This window comes from Apis laboriosa, unplaced genomic scaffold (assembly GCF_014066325.1).
Source record: "Apis laboriosa isolate Shangri-la unplaced genomic scaffold, ASM1406632v1 scaffold17_cov146, whole genome shotgun sequence".
Taxonomy (NCBI): Eukaryota; Metazoa; Arthropoda; class Insecta; order Hymenoptera; family Apidae; genus Apis; species Apis laboriosa.
In genome coordinates this window covers 1,374,075-1,394,087 of record NW_025222181.1, presented here as the reverse complement: position 1 = coordinate 1,394,087, position 20,013 = coordinate 1,374,075, and the positions used below count along the sequence as shown (strand labels likewise).

General features: G+C 39.1%; 1 protein-coding gene across 3 annotated transcripts in view; it reads right to left on the bottom strand.

The window, feature by feature from the left end:
- LOC122711757 (homeotic protein ultrabithorax-like) overlaps positions 1-3,408 on the bottom strand; it is a 335,569-nt gene extending 332,161 nt beyond the window's left edge. For all 3 annotated transcript variants that reach the window (XM_043930782.1, XM_043930781.1, XM_043930783.1), the window contains exon 1: positions 1,791-3,408. In XM_043930782.1, the coding sequence (XP_043786717.1) occupies positions 1,791-2,466 (676 nt within the window). In that variant the 5' untranslated portion in view covers positions 2,467-3,408. The remainder of the gene's footprint in view (positions 1-1,790) is intronic.
- Positions 3,409-20,013: the final 16,605 nt, after the last annotated feature.

Below are 20,013 nucleotides of genomic sequence, written 5' to 3'. Positions count from 1 at the left end.
AATTTAGTATTTATAGAAGGACGTAAAGAATAAGGTTTGGGTTCAATAAAATCCCGTTTCTTGTCTTTGAATAAGCACGCGCCTACGTCACGAAAACTCATAAAATAATCCCTACACCTTTGTATGCATAAAGAGAGAGGACCTCAAGAGTGGTCCTACAGCGGGAGGGAAAAATAAAAAAAGAACCGAAAGGAGAGGGCCTTAAACCAGACTAAAGGGCGCGAGAAGGAGGCTAGGGGAGGAACATCGTAGGTAAAAGCGAAACGAGAACTACTTTGAGAAAGAAAGAGATGGTAACAGAGAGAAGTGATGGAGAGAGAGAGAGAGAGAAAGGGAAAGGACCGAACAACGAAAGACGAACAGTTTAAGACCCAGCTGAGTTGGAAGAGAGAAGAGGCGGTGACCAAAAAGTGAGATAGAGCTCAGAGGCCTCTGGTGATTATATATCTGTCTACGACAAAGCGAGAGGATGCTAGGGAACCTCTCCGGCTACAGAGGGACAAAGATATCGCTAGAAACAGCTGACTACCGGAATTCGGGGTTCCGGAGGGGTGAGTACGACGAGGAAGGCACTTGAACCCCAATTGGACGAGGGCTTCCCCATTATACTCGACGTGCCCAACGATTTTACACGCACTTGACTCCATTCTATCTATTCACCAGACGTAACTTTATCGGTGTATACGGCCGATTTTCTACAATTTAGATGTTCGTTTTTTTAACGCTTAATAATGCAAATTACACGAGTGTGATATATACGAGCGAATATAGAACAATCAAAAACAAGTATACGTATACGGATACGTAAATAGAGACCTTCTTTCTTTTTTTTAGTCGCAACGTAATATGTAAAGTAATCATGGCTAACTTTGTATTAAACAAAAAGGCTACTTGGCTCAGTTCGAATGTTTCACGGTCGAATCTACGGAATGATACATAAAGTTATGAAGCTCAAGATCGATGAAAGACGCGCGAAAGATTAATATTGGCGAAGAACCAAAAGAGCAAGGTGGTAAGATTTTTTTTTAAAGAACATTCGGGGGTGGAAACGAGATGCCTCTTAAAAGAAGCGCCTCTTGTAAAGAGAAGAAAAAAAACACGCACATATTAATGATAACTGGAAGTGTCACTTTGCACGTCGCTCTCACGGCGGATAGGTTAGTTATTACCAACCATCCCCTCGGCACACGGTGCATTCATTCGCGCAGAAGACAGCGGAATATTTTTAGTCCAGTGCCAACTATAAATCCGTTATCTCGGCTACGTTTCATGACGGATACATCGTATTTCAATCGTCGCACAAATAGACTCGATCTAAAAAAAAAAAGTTACGATCAGTTTCGACATAACAACACAACGGGCAACTTACATTTGACGATTGTATATACTCGTGTCTTCCATTTTTCAGAGCGGAATGGGGGAATGATTTGTTTATCCATGGCGCGATAGATGATAGATCCACGATATAGCGAAATTTTGCTGTATGAAAAATACAATGGAAAAACATGGAGAAACTTGAGAAAGTTCGATTCTTTATCTTTACGCGTGTTCACGCGATTCGAGCGTTGACCGTGAAACGTTCGACGAGGGCGATTTAGCCTGGCGTATAATGGTGCCGAGTAAACTCGATCCACCACGCCTTTCCCGACCACGTGGTCTTCTACACACTATACAGCCGCTGCTCCTCTCTCCCCTAAGCATCATCGTGTATGCTCGCTTCTATATTTCATCACGGCTGTTATGATAATCGTTGTACGAGAGAGAGATCTATCTTATGAATGTAAACTCACCTGCTATAGCCATCCAGGGGTAGAACGTATGGTTGGTGGGTTGCTGATGTAGTTGCGTGGCAACCGGTTGGCTCGCGGACGAGTTCAAACTGCAGGTGTTCCAGGACGACGTGAGGGACCTCGAGGAACTGTTGTTACCAGGACTCGATGCTGGATCACCGCCTACGAGACCACCGTAGCTACCAACTCTCGTTCCTTCTGGAGTGCACGCTGATGGACGAACCACCGAATTGCTCTGACTGTTCGCTCCCGAGGTCGCTGACTGCCAAACGTCCTTGACGGCCGCAGCTGCCATCACTGCAGCGTAACCATTCTGATGCGCCGATGCTTGATCTTGTTGCTTACAGTCCTTGGTCGCTGTGGTCGAATATGAGGATGTAGTGTGTCCAGTTGCCTCGGGTGTTGTTGAATAAAGTTTGCAAGCCGTCGCGACGCTCGCGTCGTACGGTGAATCTTGAGGTGGTCTCGTGTTCGTTCCTCCGCCCGGATGTATGCCCAATGACGAAGAGGTGTGATGATGATGCTGAGTGGATGCGTAAGGTGACATACCCAGGCCGAGAGGGAAACTTCGATAAGCAGCTGCTGTGGCTGGATCATGATGTTGACTGGCGGCTCCTGTCTGATGGTGGTGACTTCCGTAGAAGCCACCCGCAGTCTGCTCAAAATACGAGTTCATTATCCCGGGTATTTTGAATCACTTGCACTGAAACACCGCCACTCGAGAAACAATAAAAAATATAACGGCGAACTCGCGATCGGGGAGGCGAATTATGAAGGGCCTCGTTCAAACAATTCTCGTTTTATATTGTTCTCGTCTATTTTTCTTCGTAATTGTCGAGAGGACGGAGAGAATGGAGAAATAAGTTTTTTTTTAATTGCGAACAATATTAGAGTCCATGCTCTGCGCGATATTTCTCGTCGCGTTTTCCGAATGTATTAAAAAGGTCCGTTCACCGTTTAAGATCCACTATTTGTCTCACGGAAGACGAAGAATATCGAATTGGTCGTGATAGTTCCGAGTTCGTGTTCCGGTAGTAGTTGGCGCCAAAAAGCGAGAGGTAGGCGCGTCGCGTCCAAACACCGATACGCTGTTTGACGCGGGTGGCGACAGGTGACAGCGTCGACAAGGGACAAGCAAACAGGCATTAAACCGTTTTAAGAGGTCATAAAAGTCATCGGTAGGTATAAGCGGTTGCACCCAAGAGTGTCAATGTCAATAGGCCGTACGAGTATAATTCCGAATGGGACTCATGGCAGCGGCGGGGGCTTTTATGAGCTTGTTATGGTTACCGCTACCGGTAAGAATGTAAACCGGCGGTCTAGGTGGTGGAAACGGGCGATGATCGTTAAACCGTTACGACGCAATAAACCGGGGTAATAAGACGGGCTATAAAACTGGCTATGGGTCTCTACCGCGTGCGCGCCCGTCGACGTTTGGTCGGCCGGCACGCGACGATCTCTCCCTCGCGGAACACCTCTCTCTGTTTCTCTCCTCTATCTCGTATATCGATATGATATCGTGTGATATGATTTTCTGAATCGGTCACTAGGCCCGGGGCCTCGTGCGTCTCGTCTCGGAAACTCGGTCGTACTTTTTTAAAAGGACCGAAGCAACCGCTCCGACTCTGTCCGCACTGCACTAGCACTAGCCGAAATGTGACTTCGCTGATGACTGCGAGGTTCGGTACGAAGCGACGTACGAAGGGGATCGTAACGAACCACGGTATGCCAGTGCGGTGGTCCACGGCACACTACCGCTTTTCTCGCGCCCCGTGTACCGCCACTCTGTACCGTCCTCTGTCTCTTACTCGCTCGTTCGTCTCCTTTCCTTTCTCTCTTTCACCATCGGCCTCTCTTCCTTCCACTGATGACTTTCCCGTCTCTCTCTCTGTCGCTCCCTCCCTATCACTCTTTCTCTCTTCCACCAGCCATCGTTTCTCCTCTTTCTCTTTTCCACTATCATTCCCTCTCTTCCTTTGAACGGCCACGGTCTCACTCGCGCGCACACACTCTTCCACGGTGCGGTGTGCCTCTACGTGGCGACGAGGAACGCGCGCTGCTTTTCCTCCTTGTCTTTCACGCGGCGTCCCCCTCTCCGAAGCGATAACCGACTTCTCTCGCTTGCTCCGTCGTCACTCGGTTCCCCCTCCCCCGCACAATACGCCCCCTCCACGCTTGCCACTCACCCTCTCGATCCGTCTCGCTCCACCTCTCGACGACGCGACGCGTCTCGTCTCGTCTCTTCCGTACTCTCTTCCACCGATTCTCTTTTCTCTCTCTCTCTCTCTCTTTCTTTCTGCCGATTAAACTACATAGCGCCCCCTGTCGACCGTTCGAGTAACTCAACGATGTGCCGCGAGATTAAATTCGTATACTCTCACTACTTGGCTTTGCTGCATTGCATTCAAGCCGCTACTAAACTAGATAAGACGGCCGACGAGACCGGAAGAAGTTAAGGAGAACCGAAAAAGGATAGAGAAGAGAGAGAGGAAAAAGAAATGCTCGGAATCGGCGGATAAACGAGTAACGAAAAGAGACGAAAACACACGGTTGCTACGTAGGGAGTAAGAGTACTATCAAAGGTAAAGAGAAAGAGAAAGAGCGAGACTAGGAAAAGAGAAATAAGAAGAGAGAGTAAGACGCAAAATTGCGGCAGCTAAGAGGGAGATGAGAAGTGTTAGCCCGCGTCGCTGTAAAGGTGAGGAGGAGGGGGAAGAAAACAGGGTGCCAAGGGAGGAGGTTATGCTTAAGGACCAATCAGAATTGAATTCGTCACGAGTACCACGCCGGTACAGCACGAAAATTCCTACGCCATGTGAAAGTAGTTCCAACTTGGAACGACGCCCATGACTGGTTAGGCACCGCCCCGTGTTACCCCCACCAGTGGAAACACGCGAGCAGCCGTGGATACAGACACATCGGCCGCCGTACGGTAGAGCGAAAGCTGCACGCCACGCGCGTCACGCAACGTTTCCTTTCCTACCCGCTCGTCCCCCTCACCGTCTCCGCGCCCCCACAGCTCGTGGGGATACGTGCACTGCCACCTCTGTATTTCGTCGCGAACTAACGCTGCCAGATCCATTCAGACGTTCAAACGACCAACATCAACCAAGGCACCTTGTGATTATCGTTATTGTCGAAAACGGTCTTTGCGAATCGACTCTTACGTGGAAACGTTTGATCGTCACGCGATTGAACGAAATGAAGGTAAAGAAAGACGAATAAGAAAAGAAAGATTGTAAATATTTGGCCAATTGGGAATACCGTATCTCCCCGTCTATACGATTCGAGATTCAGGTTCAACCGGTCTGATGTTTCCAGTCTATCTGTGGATTCAATGATGACGCGATTGCCAGTACGAACGACAAGAACGTTATCATAAACGTCTTTTACGAGATACTTGGACGTTTTACGAACCAATTAGACTACAATTAAAACGCCGTAAAAGTGAGGTTCGGGAGGGAAGTGGGCAAGCGCCGTGGCGCGCGCCGCCACCAGTATCGGGAATGTTTATTGGGATGTAAATGTCGCTGGATTATCGCCCCCGCGGTTCGCACCTCGTAAATTATTCCGTAACGAGCCGAGTAATGCCCATCATAAGCTGCTCTCAGGGGCCGGACCCGGACTATTTGCTCGTTCACTTTCGCCATTATAAATGTTAGGATATAACCCACCTACTTCGCCATATATCTCGGGAAAAGGTTCTGATTTTTACGATTCACCGAATGACTCAGTCTATGAATAATTATTCGGATACGTTTTCTGTTTTAAAATTACGTCTACTATCGCGATAATGTCAACTTTCGCAACTATTTACGATGCCATCAATCCACATTCGCAATCAAGTTTAAATTCTCCTCTTTGGAACCTATCTTACTTGATGCAATCTTAATAAGTATAAAGATAAATAATGGCGTACGTGCATAATCTAAAAGCATTTTAATTTAAAACGATTCATATAAATTAAGTTTCGATATTTAAATTAGTATGTTTAAACGTCAAAAAAGAAACATTAATTATTCGATAAAAATAATAAATTGAAATCGGAAAACGCTACCGTGAACGCGAGAGTACGATTTCCATGGTAACGATTAGTATTTCAAAGGCTATTATGAGCTGTCGAGGCAATCATCAAATATCCGAATTGATAGAGCCTCCTGATGAAGAGACTTGATGCAGTTTTCGCTTTTGTGGGACTCCGACAGGTGGCAGCCCGTTTGCTTGAAAATCATGACGGCAATAAACTCCGGTTTTATGACCACTTGAACAGAATCGTAAAAGTCAGGGCCTTTAAGCTTATAGCATGGTAGGACGCGTGTCGAATATGGTGGGGGCGTGAAGAGAGCCACCATAACGCAGAAGAAGGGGAAGGGTGTCAGGGGCTGTGTGGGTAGCCAAAATGGGCCTAAATGCCCCTTTTAAAACACCATTGAAGATAACCAGCCAACCACTAAAAGGGGTTTATTTAATGACCAAGGTTGTTCTCACAAAACCGGACACTGTAGCTACCGACGACAGTTACCTGATGGCTTCATGATTATTACAAGTTTCTTTCTCTCTCTTTTTTTTTTCCTTCGCACTATTTCTTGCATCAAAACAACATCCACCTGCGTTACAAACTCTCCTATGATGCTCATCCCATAGAATAAGAAGAATGTACACAAAACATATAATAATCTTCATGTAACGAGGCAAGTGTTAAATCGTTTTCGAGTTAAACAGACTCTTCAAATATATTGCTATTGCTTCGCTTTGAAAGAGAATCGTCTTAAATATTCGTCATTTTATTATGTAGTAAGACATTCGTTAATTTTCGCGGCACTATATATTAGTGATGATAAATCCACAGTATCAGGGAATATGATCAGAGGAACGATCTCACATATACCAAAATGGATGATGGACATTCTCTCTTCTTATGAATTTCGAACAAAAAGAAAATGGATGAACAGCCCGTTTGTAAATGGTGGGAGGTATTAGACGGCGTAGCTATAGCAACGAGAAGATGGACACGAAAGCAAAGGGGGCCATTGCACCCGACTCGAGCAAATCTGCACTCTTGCTAAACCAGCATCCATTCTTCATCGCTGTGGTGGCTCTTCTGGTCTCCTCTCCGGCATGGTTCAACGCACTGGTTCGACTCTCATTTTGGTTGGTCTCTTTCTTCTTTCCTTCTCCAACCGTATACTCTCCCCCTCGCCTCGTTTTCTTCTCTTTTGCTTTCTTATACCGCCTCCCTTCATCTCCCAGGGGAAGCCAAGGATGAATATTCGATCATGAACGAGCGTCAGAATTTCAGATAAGCGCGATTCTCGTCGTCGTTATTCGCGCGGATCGAAACTCTTGGGGATCAACCTGTGTGATATAGAACCACTTGCGCCGGTAGATGATAATGGCGTACTGGGCGGTGCATTGAAACGGACTGCATTTTATATTACGTAGAAAAAGAAATTATGTTAAAAAAATAATACGAAAAATTTTTTGACGAATAAGAACTTTAAAGGAAAACTATTCTCAATTTTGATTGATATTTAGAATTATAGCATAAAATAAGTGTTTGAGCAGAACAATTGAAAAAGAAAAACAGTCGCTATGCACATATTTTGGAATATTATTGATGTATCTTTGAAATTGCGACATAGAGAAAAAATTTTCTACAAAAAATTTATAACAATTCAAAATGGAGAATATAGCGTAATGAGTATTAGAAAATTTAGCATGTAGAAAATTTACAAAGAAAGAAATAGTATTTCTTGAATTCTTTGAAATATAAAATTTAATTTGATCTAATTTAAATAATAAATATTAATGTGTAAAAATTACCAGAAAAAAAAATGAAAACAACCGGTATATATATCGATCTGCAGTATATTAGGAAGGAAGGCAGGATTCGGTTTCCAAGGACATGGAAGAAGTCCTCTTTGCCATCTGGCGGTTTCCTGCAGTATCACCTGACTGCAAAATATCGTTTGCAGCTCTCTACAGTTCTCGGCTGCCGATATTTTCATCGGTAGGCGAAAAAAGTTACAGAGCTGGACGACTCAACACTTACACGGTACATAAATATTTTCTGGCCCCATTTCGGGTCTAAATAGAAATTCTAAATGGCCGGGTCTCGCGAGATTCAACCGCAAAAGCGCGCTAAGGGGAAAATGAAACGTTTACGGTTGCCAATCCTCTTTGCGCAGCTGCACTCGTAAATCGTGTGGTGGAACGTGAATGTTCAAATAGCTGAACAGATTAATATACACGGGGCAGTTTCACGTCTTTGGTTAGCTAATCTTAACGATAATTTTACACGCGGGTAATCTCGTTGGAAACTGCGAAAACTGCGTGGTAAAACACGAGGTTGAGTAACGATGGTGGGGGTAAATGGTGCAAAGATGAGAGGAAAAAGAGTGCAGCGAAGACAGCACCTACGTAGACGTAATTGCTAGCCAATTTATTTAAATACAAGCTGAACACTCGTTAAAGTTGATGGCGGCCTACCTTACCGGTTGAGAAACCTGTCCGCGAATGGAACACGTAATATTAAGGCGCATTCACACGTTCCATCCAGTGGCTGTTGCCCATTTGTAGTGTGATGCAAGTTGAACGAAATTTCGAAATTACCACCTCGAAACCTATATTTAATGCGATTCAAATCGTTTTCGCCCCGATTCGAATCGGTTCTTTTTAACCGTAAACGAAATAAATCGACGTTAAGGTAATTGGAGAAGCCAGCTGCCCGGTTTAATACCGCCACTGCTTTTAATATTGATAATATATACGCATATATATACATCCAGCGCAATGCTGCATTAAATCATGAACTCGAGTGTCAAGATGCCATTGTCGACTTAAGAGGTTTATTATAGCGTGATGAAATGCGGACCGATTTGCATAAATTCAATCGCAATTAAAATAATGCTATGAATTATTAATTTTCATTCGTTTTGCGCGTGAAAAATACGTATCTTGATTATCAGTCATTTTTTTTTCATGAATAATCTGTTTTTCACACGAATTATTCATAAATTATTCTCATGATCATTTCGTATCCTTGAGATCGAAGTTAATAAGATCGAAAATCCGGACATCGCATGTAAGAAGAAATACAGCTGCTCAATGTCGTTTGGCCTAAGAGCCATATTTCATAATTATTTAGAAAGTAGCGGAAGCATAAATACGGAAATATAAGATTCATTAGCGCATTATCAAGATGGCAATGAGCGGTAAGTAATGTAATGATAGGATACAGAACTGCCCACGGGTAATGAAGAAAGTATGTTTTGCGACGACAAAGGGGGTAATAACGGTTGGTTAGAAGTATGCCGACCAAAGGCGAATGAATGAGTGGCAGCTTACACGTAAACAAACAAGTATCAATGCGTCCAAATTGAAACATAAAACGAAATGAATGAGCCCATAAATACTTAGACCTAATGGTAGGGTGCGGGTAAGCTATTGCTCGAAGATCGTTACTTATGCGAACGTTGTAAGAGAACGTGGCCCGATACCTTTGTAAATACTGACGATCGCTTCGCTTTTAAACGGCCGCTTTTAATCGAAATTCTAATGCCATTATTTTTATCCCGCAATTATCTAGAGATCATGAGTTAGAAAATGCAGTGATCACGATATAAACGAAGTATTTATCAAACGTCCGTAATCTCGTAATTATTTCAATATTGAAAATTGTAACGTACAAAACTTTTGATTTTAATAACATTCTGATAATGAAATTTTAAATTTAGAATATAAATCGAATTATCGAATATAAGACAAAAATAAGACATTTTATATTTCATCTTAAATATACCGGGACAATAAAATTAATAAATGTAACGATTAAAATTTTTTTTTGTAAATGTAATGATATCCGTTAATGTCAAATTTACTTTCCTCGAATTTCTATTTCCAGTTAAAATCTTAAATACGAAGCAATTACATTGCAATTAGATCCGCTATTTGTTTTCTAAATCGTAACCACGTAATTCGTATAATACAAACAAAAGGAAACGAAGTTAAAGATATACGCAAGTGTACATTCTATTAATTGGACGTTAACTCACCTCATCGCGCTGCGTAGATAGTAGGCCCCGTCTCGAGTAGTTACGAATATATTTAAACCTTCGTTCGTCGTTAATACGTTCGTTCTGGAACGAAAGAAAACAAGAAGATTAGAAATCTTCGAAAAATATTTAGAAGCTCGGTTAACGAGAGTTCTATATTAGATCAAAGACGTCTACTTTGTATAAATGCAACTATTGAGACGAATCGAGTAACCAGCACCGATATCCATCCGTGGCGAATAATGAACGATTGAGTTTCGAGTTTACAATGATTTTCTGTTTCACGGTGGACACTGATGGTCTTTGTGCGCGCGGGCTTGCGGGCTATCGTGACATTAAGATTCCAAGAGGGAGGCCTGTGACAGACGACCGTGCAACGCCATATTCCGCTTGCTTTCGTCCACGGACTTTAGTCGCTCTGTCACGCAACTAACTCTGCTTTTCTTGCCGGAGATCGAAAGAAGAAAAAAAAAAAAAGAAAGAGAAAAAAATCTCGCCTTCCAAGAGTATACCGGGACAACTGATAGCGTTTTCAACGACAGTATTGATATTGCGGGACGATCGCTTTCGGTTTTTCATTGCCTCGGCATTTTTTGCGGTAATCCGACAACCCGAGACGCCCAAGAAGATGGTCAACCGATTATTTCTTTTACGTTTTATTCTTCCAGAAAAGGCGAATACAATGTTTATTCATTATAAACTCACAGCTCGAAACTAACCACGAACGAATTTCCAGCTACAGGGACGCGAAATTCGAATCTTATTTTATCTTTATTCACGAACGGCGAACATAGACAATACGTTAGTCTTATAAATAGACGAAGAGAGATTGAAAACCGAAGCGTTTAAAAAAATTTATGACGTATTGGTTCCGTGTGAAGTTAGTCGCTTCACTTCTAGGGGAATTTTCAGTGGTGGGGATGACTCTCGACCGTGTACTCGCAAGCGTATAGAGCTCGAGTATAACGAATAAATATCGAAACGCACAAAAGATTCGTTGCACCGGTGTGAGGTTTTAGAACCAGTTCGAGAGGCCGATCGAGTACACGAGACGTTCCAAAAAGGAAACGTTAGTGTCGCGAAAGTAATTTAACGTGTCTCGGTCGGTGCACCTATGTTGTAGCCATATAACGAGAGGGAAACTTAGACGGTCGCGAGCTCGCAATCAGTGAGTCTATCGGGCCGGATTATGCGAGTTAAGTGTTACGTAACGAAAGACATCGACCGTATGTATTAATACCACCGCGTCGTTGAACCGGTGAGGATAGTGCCAGCAATAACAATAATGCATCTCTCTCCGTGGCTTAGTCTGTGCCTGTACACGCGACTGCACGACATGGATTTGCAATTCGAACGTCTATAGGCGTAATACATATAAATCGAATGGATACTTGGGTTGGTCGAGCGGACTGGGTAAGGGAGGGGGAAAGGACGAGGGAAGGGGGACTAGACTTTTCGGAACGAGAAAGGAGAAGGATTTGGTGACGTAAAAATATGGAGTATGATGCGGGACGAGAATATTGCGTTATTTATTTTTTCCTCTTTTTGAAGATTGAACCAGATAACAGGATCGTTATTTCGCGATATGGATGCAACAGCTTAACACAAGTCACGTTTGTTTTGTTTAAACCAATGATTTCATACGTGAGATCTTTTCATGAATTTTTTATACGAACGTATGTCGGAGAATAAAGATCGCATTGTACGGTGTTAAATGCATATACGGGAAAACGAAACGCGCATATCTGTTTTATTATAGTTCGTGCCAAAACTTATTTACATTTTTTAATTATACGTTTCTTCGTAATAATAATTCAATAATAGCGGAAAAGATATTTGTATTTGCAATTAGAATTTCATTCCAATTAAAATCATATTTCCTTTGCATATCATGGGAATCATCTATTTATATCTTTTACATCTATAATATACTATAGACAATTAAAAGCAATTATTATGTTAATTCTTTTTTTTTTATGTATAACAATTAGAAACATTTAACAAATGTTTTTCTAAAAAAATAAACAATGATTACATAAATAATTAATTTTTTCTATCATATTTTATCACGATTTATAGAATAAAATTTCGTATTAAAATATTTTTATTAATTGATTGAACAAGCAAAAAATATAAATTATAATAAAATATTAATAGAATAAAAAAATTTATAAATTATTAATGAATAATTTTTATATTAACATAATATAGATATAATTGCATTTGTCAATATTATTAATTTTTTTCACTGAAACTTATTTATACATTTATATTATCTTTTTAACACCTCACGAATGTATCCACATTTACACACAATTTCAAATACCTCTCTCGCTTTAATTTCTCACGAAAAGATCATACATAATACATACCTACGACTGTTCATAAATATTCAGCGGTAACATAAATTGTAATAACAAATTTCATTCATATTATATTAAATACAATCACAGAAATAATACTCTCTTAATGCAAAAGGAAAGAATGGGTTTCCCAGAAGAAAATAACTGAACCATGACCATTGTAACAAATATATATATATATATATATATATATATATAGACAAGCAATGGCTTTTGAGTACAAAGAAGGAAGGGATAGAGAAAAAAAAAAATGAAATGTGTCTTTATTAAAAGCGACCGTGCCGAATTTGAGCGAGTGTCTTTTCTTCCCAATGATCGTTTCGGGTCCACCATCATGATCTTCTTCATGGTGGTCGGTTTAGATGGGGGCGAGGACTGGATTTAAAGACGCTCTAGGAAGGGGACGCGTTTGAAAGAAAAGGGGAGGACTTGGAGGCCGGGGATACCTCCACTGACAACTCCGCCTTTAAAATAGCACTGGTATGGCTTCGTTTGTTCCACAGTCAAACGAAACTTAAAAAAAAAAAAAAACTACTATAAATTATTTCTCCTCTTCTTTTTCCAGCATTAATTAGCGCATTCAGAATATATTTTCGAAACTTGTTACTCACAAAATGCTACTGAAGCAATCATTCTAGTGTGAGTTACTGAAAGAGAAAATTTTTAACATTGGTACTACCAAATCGGTCAAATTAACGTTGAAAATTTTTTGTTCCGATTATTGAAAAAGATGGAAATTATTTTGAAAAAATTAATATTAAATGTATTTAATTATTTTTATAATATCATTTGAATTCTAATCATCTGAGTTAAATTATATTAGGATAAATTGCTTTATAATTTTTTTTTTTATAGTATTTTTGGTAATTATAAAATTAATGTTATATTTAAATTTTTTATAATATTATTTTAATTTTATTCATTTAAGAATATTATAACATAAAAATTACTATATTTTAATAAGAAAAGAAATGAAAATTTGTTAAAATGATTAAAGAAAAATAGGAGTGACTTGGAGATTTATAAAGGAAATACCTACTGCTTTAACAACTCCGCCCTCGAAATATTGGTAGGCTTTCTTGCCCGGCATTCCTTTCATCGCCATCAAGGTCAAGGTAGGTTAGAAAAATTTAGAATGGCCAGACTTCTAAAAACTTTACATTCCGTTCGCAAACGTCACCGACAATCTCTGTTAATGCTATGACCGCGAGAACAATAAATCCGTTAAAAATAATCCAAAATTCTTCTCATTCCTTAATTGAATTTTCTCCTATATTTTATTTCATCTCTATAAATTTTCAGAATCGGTAAAAATATGTTGAAAAATAAGCAAAGAAAAAAGACTAGAATAAAAAACGGTTACAATATCCATATTTAAACTATGGAAAGATTATATATATATATATATATTATCCACTTTTTTAATGAATTAATAATAAATATTCATTGTACGATAAATGAAAGAAACAAACGAAGAAACGATAAAAGATATATGTTATTATATTTAAATTCTGAGAAGCAAAATTCGAATTTTAACAATAGCGGCATCAGCAGCTAATTAAAAGGAACGGCAATGCAAAAAATCTGTGTCGCAACGGAAGATTTAAAGGGAGAGTGCGTAGAGGGCGCGCAAGTCAACGGGCGAGACTGTACAACGGAGGCAAGAGAAGTGGGTGATGAATAATGGATGGTACGATGTGGCTATCTCGTGCCCAGTATAGCCTGTAGGACTTTGCCGTAATGGTCCGTAAATTGCTGAACCGTAGGGATAATGAAATCGCCGCAGTTGGCTCTGTAAACGCTTCGTTATTACGCGTTTCTGTATTCCTTGCAGTTGTGGCATGAACTTATCAACCGTTCAGATATTTCTTCCGATTACAAACACCATTTATCTTTCTGATATCTTTGATTTTTCTATAAAAATAAAATCATATTTTATGCGCGATTTTATATTACAATGGATAACGTATAACGTTAGCTAACTACATTCCAGAATATATTTAAGATTCAAAATAATTTTCGGTCTTATTTTTATCGTGAATTCTATGTGCAGCGTCACCGATGTATTTTTTTTTTTTACTATATTTATTACAGAACTGGAGTTTTTTTAAACTTACAGGAGCACTGGTAGTTTCCTTAAATAACATCTTATCTCGAATCGCTCGCACAAATCAGAATGAAAGTTTTCGTGCTTTAAGGGCATTTACTTTTAGGTTAGTTTTCACATATACTTTAGTTACGAGGCCCAATCGATATTAAACGATTTTTCGACTAGTAACAGTAAAAATTCATTCTCATAAATAGGAACACGAGGAAGAATGTGACAAAAAAAATGTCTCTTATCGTAAAGATTTCTAGGTTAGTTCTCATGTATACATTTGTTACGAGATACAATCGATATTAAATGGTTTTTCGAGTAATAACGGTATCAAAATCCATTCTTACCAAACGTAAAAGGAACACATTGAAAGAAGAAACAATTGGAAAAGATATGTATTTATTTCTCAATGTAAAGACAATAAGGAGTGAATCTTTTATCACAACAAAGCATGTCTAGTCAAAGCACTTCTGACCTCAATCGTGAGGGCAAATAAGCTATATCGTATAATCGTTTCTATGATGGGCTTAAGTAAGTGCAAGCAGGTAGGTAAGCCAAGCAAAGGTAAATAGGCGTGCCGCAATGTTTGGATAGAACTACCACCAGGTGGCACGCCCACCTAATTTCCCTAATCTTCCATGCAAATCGGCCACATTAGGACTTCTCTTTACTCTGGTCACTAGAAATTTCATAACAGGTAAAGCTCCCGATGGGAGCTTACTACACGGTCATTTGTCCCCGGAATATTCTTGTCAAATACAATAAAAGGGAAGCTTATCCTAAATAGGATCGTGGTACAATGTCGTATTAAGGATTCAATACCTAATAATTTCACTTTCCCGTGTTGAAACGTTAGTATACCTAGTCTAAAACCAGTCTAGCGCAAAACAGAGATTTTAGATGTCGCCACCTTCTTATTGTTCAACATTATTATATCGAGTTTCATCGTCCAATTACTCAAAATTACCAACAGAAACGAGCTGTATGAAACTGAAACAAGAATACAAGATCAAATGAAAAAGAGCATCGTGATTCTTTGCATGGTGTACTTGTAATAATTATTTCACGTTGCTCGGTGTCTACCTACTTAATACGCTGGCGTGATGTGCACATTAATGGTGTTATACACGATAACCCTAGGCGCTAACAAGAAGTGACTGACGATTGAACGTTTTAGATTAGCAAGATTGGTTGGAACATAAACGAACTTCCGGTGCGTGTGTGAATAACATGCCGAGCTGTAAAAATATTGCATTTTTGATAATGCGCGGGAAACTTCTAGATCGATACTCCCATGTTTCTCACTAAATTGAGGGTAATTTTTGCCTATCACGTGACATTATATCGTGTTCAATTTAACCAAATTATCGTATTAATTTAACGAGAGTTTCCATCTGTCTTATCCATCGAGATATATTTAACGAAGAAAGAAAGTTATGAATTAAAATTAAATTCGTAACATCATGCGACCATATTCAATTCCGGGACAAAAAATTAGAACTTCAAAGAGATAAGATATGGAATGGAACACATTCAAGATGCCAGCTTCAAGTGCCTCATTGCGGGCATTGTACGTAGCCAGTTTTTTATCAAGAATAAATTATATTGGCAAGAAGCGACTGCTAATCATATAATTCTACAATTGTACAATTTCTTTAAAAACATATAATTCGATCCTAAAGGTATTTCTAACTTTATTTCATTTGTATAATTTGTGTATGTAATATTCTATGATAGTAGAAACCTCGACTCGAAACTTGTTTGATCGAAGAAAGAATTGAATGTCAATACCATAAAATCTTTGACAAAAATATCTAAGATATTCAAAGCATTTGCAAGGTTGGTAGTTCGGAAGAGGGAACGATGCATATCGCGTAACCGTCCAGTTTAGACTTTGTAATATTATATACGACTTCCACGGTTAACTGTACGTACGATCATAGAAACAATAGAGGTGAGATAGGATCATGAAACAGAAGTCGTGGATTATCGGGTAAAGCAATGGCTCCTAGATAGTCTTACGCGTAGGCTTGGACAGAGTCGTGCAGGGTACGTGGTGTACATAAGAGTGGCGACGTGGGCTGGTAAGCTTTTCATCAAGTGGGTTCATCGGGGCCAAGAAGAGAAGTCTTAGGAATGTGCTTGATCTAAAGAAGTGCCGGGAGAACTCCGTTGAATTAAACCGAAAAGAGACACAGGAGATACAGGCTACGTGGAGAAACGGCAAAAACATGATCCCCCCATTAATACTATCTTCCCTTCTCCCTTTATTTTGACTTCTTTTTCCTCAGAAGATATTATATTTTTACACATTATTATCTCTCTGCGTCATCTTATTTTTCTACTTATTTTCTTTATTCTTTAATTTTATTTTTCTACATTTTAAATTAAATTCTTGCTATTGATTAATAACAAATCTAACCTCAAATTATAGTTCACAGTTAAATAAAGCTATTATAATTTTTCTTGATATTTCCGATATAATCTCCTAATTTGATTTATATTGTGTAACAATGTTTGAAAATATGAAGTATAATTTGAAAGATGAAAAAAAGTCGCGTATAAATTCGTGAAATGTAAAACTATCGCATAATCAGTAATCTTATCGGAATTTTACCGATGAGTTTATCTAAGATCGAGGAAATATTTACTAGGCTTACTTTCTGCTACTTGTGAGCAAACGATGGTTGCTGCGCAAGGGGAAAACATTTATCTGATATATAACACGTTTATAAGTTCCGCGGAGACGAGAGGCAACATGAAACTCAAGCTAAAGTACTCAGCTTGATAGGCAATGAAGTGTAAGTGGATATGTTTCGTAGTCTGCTAAAATGCGATGATATCGGGATTCTCTTATACCGGTGAAAATAAATGGATAAATCAACAGATGTAACCTCACTTAACACCTCACGATTATTTGCTCCTGTTTCGTTGAAAAGAAAGGTTGAAAATGTATTTATTTTTGAAACCTACGTCGTCCCCGCAATAAGGATAAAGAAATGGTTAAAAATACAATCGAAAAAAATAGCTTAAGAATGCCTTTTCGCTTGGGCAAAAAATAAATTGAACGTGTAATTTCCATAAATATATTTTTGCTATTGTTTCCAATGCGACAACGGTCGGTATAGCATAATCAACAACGGGATAATGTTACATTACAAAATATTAACGGTCGTGTGGTTGAAAGAAGAATGCAATATTCTCGGCAAGACCGAAATGAGTAAAAAAAATGAACGAAAAAAAAAAAAAGGAACTGATAAAAGTACAAGACATAAAAAGAAACTGTTCCGAAAAACGCGAAACATTCGAAGCTTTTTACTTCGAGTATATTCGTTACCTTTATTACACTCATTATTTTTACTTTCCATTTTTCTACTAAATTTATTTATACAAGTTTATCCTCTGTGATATATTATAACACATATTTTTATATCATATTACATGAAAGTCATTAATTAGACCATATAAAAATAACAAAAAATATAATTTCTGACTCAGAAAATTATAAGGTTATAAAGTTATATATAAAAATATATTAAAATAAAAGATTTTTTCTTTTTTTTTAAAGAAATTAGTTCAAAAATATTTCCTAAAAAGCATGCATGAATGAAAAGTATCTTTTTTAAATAACTAAACAAGAAAATATTATTATAATTTTTAAATTAAGATTAAATTTCAAATTAAATCTAATTTAATAAAGATGAAAGAAAAAAAATAAAATATAATAAATGTACCTGTACAATAGCGTTAATCAATGTTGGCAAAGAGCAAACACAGCGCGTGATGGTTGCTAAGGTTGCAACACTGACTACCGTGGTGCATCGCGCTCAGCTGACACGCAAGATGGCTGCCCGTGCCAAGGGCGTGGCCGTGTGTCGAGCAACGTTTCTGCCGGTTTACGAAAACGTTTTTAACGAAACTCGTCGACAAGAATGGAATTCACTCCCGAGAAAAATCACCGAGTTATGGCTTGCACTTCCACTTCGGGCACCCGTTAGCTCACCCACGTTGTTGTTGCACGCGACGCGTACACCGTGCTCACACGGCAGCCATCTTAGGATTCTCCTTCCACCTTCCGCGCACGGTCCATCTGTCGCAGCCTTCGTCATTTTATCCTTCTTCCTCCTGAGTTCACTCTCTTCTAACCTATCCTATAGTTTTGCCTATCCTTAGACCGCCTCTTTTGACTCAGGTAAGAATCTCGGTTACTACTATGCGATTTAGAAAATCTTCCGCGAACCTTTGAATGTCGAGAGAACTATCGCTTCACGGCGGTTTTAACGATCAATATTGTTTGATTTTACACGTGCGCACCTATTATAAGATTCCCTTTAGTAACTCAAGAAAAAGGAAGTTGCTTCCGTTTTCTATAGAATTTTATTACTAATAATTTCTCGCGATAAAAGTTAAAATGATATTCTATTTTTATTTTTAACGATAATATTAATAATGATTTTAAAAATATTATAATTCACAAATAGGAATAGTTTTTAAACGACTTATATATCTTTTCTTTATCCAATATATAATTGTATATTGTGTATCCTTTTCCTCAATTTAACGATTAATCTTTTCATTCCTCGTTAATTTTTCAAGTCAATGTATTTATACATTTTAACGTTATCGCTAGCAATGTAGCAAGAAATTTAAAACGTAAACGTAGAAACAGATGCATTATTTTTATGGTGCGAATGAGATGGATCGGAAATTTCGAAGTTCCCCTCTTACATGTATCTTTCACGTAACCCGCCCTTACCACTGTTCCCCTCCTTGTCATTCTCTTTTCTACTTCTGCGTGTCAAACAGTGCTGCGCTGTGTGAGCGTCGGCAAGCGCACGACGATACATTTTCGTGCGTGTCTTTTCAGAGAAAATCGACGACGACGACGACAACGACGAGATAGGATGACGAGAATTTCGGAAGACTGTATACATCAAGAGTCAACGAAATTACCGAAAAGCCAAAACGGCAAGCGCCGCATCAAGAAAAAGAGGAAGAAAAGAGTATGCAGTAGAAGTTTAAAAATATTTGGGGTAAGTGTAGACGAAACAGTATGCGATTGTATGTATCCGTTTCTGGCTAGCGATGTGAGCTGGCTTCGGTTCTCTCCTCGAGGCAGGCGCGCCAACCGGTATAGCTGGGAGACGCGATGGAGGGAGTAGGGCAGCCATCTTGACTATAGGCGCCGTCTTGCTCATTCACGTTTGCATCCCTAGTAACTCCATCGCAGTTCGCGCTTGCGCATTATTGCCTGCTTGCTGAATTTCTTCTTCTTCTTCCACCCTTTGACACGTGCCGCCGCCCGATTCCCGGAGGAGCAAAACACTTATAGATTCGAATTCGAAGCATGGTTTAATCTCTCGTTCCCTGATTTTGCAATATCCTTTTTGGCAAAGTATCGTTCTTTTTCTATCTATATTCATATTCTCTTCTCATATATTTCGTTTTTAACGAAAATAGTAGAAACTTATATCTGAGAATATTAAATTATCTTTTAACATTCTTTTATTATGATTTTATTTTCACTCCGTTCAAGTCTACCATTCGAGTTAAAATGTATAAAGTTTATAGATTCTATCTTGTAATCGGTGTCTCGGCCATCAATTTCATTCGATATTATACGGTTTTCAATATGACTCCTATATTTTATAAATTCATTAATCCGATGTCGCATCCCCCAGAACTGAAAAACTTTCTCGATTAATTGC